Source organism: Bolinopsis microptera, unplaced genomic scaffold, assembly GCF_026151205.1.
Source record: "Bolinopsis microptera isolate Bmic1 unplaced genomic scaffold, MBARI_Bmic_1.0 sca222, whole genome shotgun sequence".
Classification (NCBI taxonomy): Eukaryota; Metazoa; Ctenophora; class Tentaculata; order Lobata; family Bolinopsidae; genus Bolinopsis; species Bolinopsis microptera.
This window is the reverse complement of record NW_026971994.1, coordinates 5,081-9,897: the sequence shown is the minus strand read 5'-3', so window position 1 is coordinate 9,897 and position 4,817 is coordinate 5,081. Positions and strand designations below refer to the sequence as shown.

Below are 4,817 nucleotides of genomic sequence, written 5' to 3'. Positions count from 1 at the left end.
AGATTGTGTTACTGACTTTTTTAACAGTGAGTCAAATTTATTAAAACCGTACACATCTCTATTTAATAAGGGGTGGTCGTACTCATATTACGTAATCAGCCGAGGGGGGAGGGGATTTCCAAATGATTACGCTAGTGTAATTTGGACACAATAGCTATCTTTAAAACTGATTACGGAGGGGGGGGGGGTATAAATTGTTCAAAAAGTGATTACGTAATAATATGTGAACGACCCCTAACGTTTGGCTTTGCTTTTAGAATTACTTTCTGACGGAGAGACTGAGAGACACTTGAGCCTCCAAGAAAACATCTAAAGAATAATCCTGATATATGTTTATGTCCAGGTCGTGGTATGTGCAGTGTTTGCGGAGGAGCAGCAGTGTCCTAGAGGAACTTACCTTGTGTTCGGAGAGTGCCATCTCTGTCCCAAGGGCAGCTATCAGCCCGGAAATGGTGGACGGTCTCACTGTATCAGATGTCCAAGGGTCAGAGTTTTAGTCTTCTATTATGCAATATCTTCTTTTATCGTGATTCATACCAAAAATAGTTTTGATGCAGGGAGGCAAGTTATTTCTCCATTAATTATACGTCACAAATAAGCAAACATTGAGAATTAATTATCTTGGTTACAATACGTTATGAATTTGAACATTTATTTGTTATTGTTCAGGGTACCTATGCATCAGTGAGAGGGTCTTTTGAATGTACCCCCTGTCCGGATAACCACTTCACTTATTTTGACAGTTCTGAGAGTCCTGATGCATGTGTCGGTACGTCATCATCCATGCACAATGGGATGAACTTTACTTAGTTTCCAGTTCAAGTTAACAAAGCTTTATCAGTCACAATTTATAAAACATCCAGTGCAGTGATAGTGGCCACTAATTTCATTAATTCGCAGGTGGGGGCTTCTGAATCGTGAAATAGTATGAACTATAGTTATACCCGATCTCAATAACTTTAGCTATATTTTACTCAGGACCTATGCTGGTGGTAACAATTGACGGAGAAGAAACTGAAAACACTGCTGATGTTGACTTGAAGGAACTGAAAGAGACGGCCACTTTGGAGGTTAAAAGTGGTAGGTGGACAGCTACTACTCATGAAGGCAGACGCATTGAGGCGAGTTTTTAAGATTAATTCTTCTTTGGTGATGATGTACAGTAATCTAATTTAATAATAACCTTTGAAATAGATTTCAGTGATTTCCAGATTTTTCCAAGATTAATGTTTTTTGAATGTCTAAAATGTTACTACAGTAAAACCCCGATTTACCGCGGAATTTGGGGAAAAGAAACATCCGCGGTAAATCGGGGTCCGCGATAAATCGGGGTCCGCGGTAGGGTAAAGCACATAATTTTGTCATTTTTTGGCAATTTTCCGACTGCCTGATATAAACCATGGGTTTTAACCTCGTCTGAAATTCCGATTTAGATGAAACCTCCACCATGTTATAGTAGACAGTCTAGGCAAGTTCTAACACAAAAATGATCGAAATTGCTGGGGTTGAAGATGTTTAAAAAAATTATTTTGAAAAAATGACAAAATTAGGTGACTTTACTTAATTTTGTCACCCCGAACCTAATTTTGTCACTTGAAGATTGTGCAAAAAGTAACCGTTTCTCGGTATTTTAGACTACCTGGATGCATCATTCGAGCGCTTTTTTACCAACATTGACCTCAAAAATCCCAAAGATATGATGTTTTCATAGTTTTGTAGCTTGATGAAAAGAAGACACTTTTTTGGGTATCTAATCTTAGAAAATAGCCCCAAATGCCCCTGAAACCACTGGCATCTTGAAAAACGATTGGTTCTAGGCCTAGGTTGAAATTTTCATGTCTGTAGATAGATCACTTGCTTAGTAATTTCATCAAATATTTTTTTAGTCATTTTAGATTGAAAAAATCAGATTATCCACCTAATATTTCTCGGCGAAAATATGTTATTATAAGTGTTATGCTATTATTTAAGTGCCTTATACATATCCTATGGGCAAAAAAACTTCAGAATAGTTGTATAAGGCCATTTTCAACACAATCTGTGATTTACAAGAAATTTGAAAAAGGTCGATTTTTTTGACAAAATTAGGTACTTCTGGCAAAATCGAACCTAATTTTGTCACCCTCTGTAACTTGAACAATAATTGCGCTAGAGACTTGAAAATTTGTACGTATACTTCTGATGTAGAAGATATTTGAAATATGCAATGGCATGAAGCTAGCTCAATTACTTTTGAAATAGCAATTAATCAAAATTTTGAAAATTCCTTAAGAAAACCTTAAGGATCTTATTTATTTTTCGGGTTAACAGTTTCGCCTTCATTTTTGACACAGATGCAAAAGAGCTAGAAACTTAAACTTTGTACGAGCAGTTTCAGCAAAGTCTAAGCTTTCTTTTTATACACAATCCTTTTCTTTCAAGCTGAAATTCCGAGCCGAGGCAGTTTTTCAGAGCAAAATGACAAAATTAGGTACCCTGACAAAATTATGTGCCTTACCCTATATCGGGGTTCTACTGTAAATGTATTGTAGTCCACTAACGCAAGTTCTCAACTGAGTTTCCACAGCTAACACCAGAAATCTCCCTACCCGCCCCCCTCACCCCCTCGGACATATCCAGTGCAAGCCCGGTCATAACCAACGATTTCTGCTACACTGGTACCGGACACGACTATAAGGGTAGAGCCAACATGTCGGAATATTTAGTAGAGTGTCTGAACTGGGACGATGTGACCAGCATGCCTGACTACAACCCGGGACACAACTTTTGTAGAAAATTCGGGAGTCACAGTAAACGTCCCTACTGCTTCATTTCAGGAGATATGGAACCAAGACTGGTCCCCTGTACTGTCCCCAAGTGTAGTAAGTTACAGATTGGACTTAAATTATTTCAATATTTTTTGTTGCTTGATCAACTATCGATATCACCAAATTTAAAATTGTGCAACATGTGTGCTGCATTTATTTTGATGTTTGGAACATGGTTTAGATCAATTCAACTAACAAATCTATAACCTGCAGTTTGGGACGAGGAGTGTTCGGGTACTCCAAGTGGAGAAGAGTATCTGGGTCCTGTGGACACTACTGACTCACTGTACAAGTGTCAGAACTGGAGCAAGGACTACCCACACCCTCATGGTTATAATGACGTAGGCGACCACAACAAATGCAGGTTAGTTTCATTCGTTTAACGGGTTATTTAATTGTGAAAATATGGTTGTTATTTTGTATGGTTATTTGTAACAAACAAATATTTTTGGACACAAATTGGTCAAATTTCCGTTCCTAGGAATCCAGGAGGGTCGGAAGAAAAGCCGTGGTGCTACACAGAGGCTCTTACATTCCCCGTGTGGGACTACTGTTCCATCAGGGACTGTGGTTAGTTCTTCTAGGAGTTGTTAATAAAACTGATATGCCACTCTTCCTCAGTAGTTATACTTCTAAAGTTTGAGGCACATTGTCATGGTTTTTTATTTGACAATTTACTTTTCAGTTGCTGGTAACTTCAAAAGATACAACTTTTCAAGAGACCACTAAAAAGTTGATTTGGATCAAGTCTTGACGACAATTCTTTTTAGAAATGAAAACATTTTATTACTTTAATTACCATCGATTTGAATTTTTGTCTTCAATTAAATAAAAAACAAATGAGATCTTCCACTTCCACTCCGAACAAAGTATTCAAACAAGTTTTCTATTTCCAACTGTCTACTCTCCGAAATAAACGTTGCTTTTCTAGCCCTTAATAGGTTTCACGCTGAAGTAACCCTTCTGCCAACCTCCGATATTAGTAGGATTGGTACCTGAAAATAAAAGTATTGATATCGTCATCGCTACGCATTATTAGTATACTTAGAATCTGAAATTTGAAAGTGTTCAAATAGCAAATAGATGACACCTATGACCAAAGATCGTACCTTCCTCAACAGATTCTTCCAATGTTCCTTCAGAAGATTCTTCCAATGGTTCTCGATACGATTCCTTTGTTGCTTCAACTGCAACGAAGGGCTCCTCGGCTAATCCTACAGCGACAAGTGGTTCGTAGGCCGTTATTGCTCCGCTAAGTTCTATTTCCTCATTTGATGCAACTGTCTCCTCTTCAAGAGTGAACGTAGAAGCAACTGAAGGTAGATTATTTCTAATCAAGAAATTACTCCTTGGGCTCTATGATGGGATTTTAGGGGGTTGAACGTAGAATGTAGATGGGTCATACAAATATAGATAATAACAGAAGATTAATTCTACGAGGGCGTTTTCTTGGTGTTCGTAGTTTGACGATTACACTGTAGTAGCTTGCAAAAACTGATCTTAAAGTTAAACAATGGACGTATATTCACGGAGCAACTTACTGAAGAAAATTGTTGAGGACAGCAACAACCATCGAAATGTTGTGTTAACTACAAACATATTATGAAATTAATACTAACAATATCCAAGAAACGTCACCACAAAAACCAAGTTAACACTATTATATAAGTGTATATATAAAATTATAAAAGCAAGTTCAGTGGCGCGTTTCTGAAGACTTTTCATCAGTGAACTAACCAGTGAAGTGCTTGACAGATAAACAGTTCAACTAAAGCTTTATTATTACCTGCAACATCACGGTTAGTTTACACTTTACACATATTACACTTTATATATTACTATCGAAGTGAAAAATACAAGGTACGTCATTTTGAAATTCCTAATATATAATGGGAAAAGCGAGTGACCGATCTTATTTATGATTTACATCGGTATCATTTTGCATTTGAGAATGGTAACTCAAATTGATATCTATATCATATCTTTTGGTTTGGAAAAGGCGTGCACTAC

General features: G+C 37.2%; 1 protein-coding gene across 1 annotated transcript; it reads left to right on the top strand.

Annotated features, from left to right (window-relative positions):
• Window positions 1–343: 343 nt before the first annotated feature.
• LOC134825868 (plasminogen-like) lies at window positions 344–3,635 on the top strand (the record flags this gene model as incomplete). The annotated part of the gene is made up of 7 exons (XM_063838055.1): window positions 344–484; window positions 670–769; window positions 979–1,070; window positions 2,567–2,861; window positions 3,021–3,171; window positions 3,289–3,377; window positions 3,493–3,635. Coding segments are annotated over 7 exons (912 nt in total), but the record flags the coding sequence as incomplete, so codon positions are not given.
• Window positions 3,636–4,817: the final 1,182 nt, after the last annotated feature.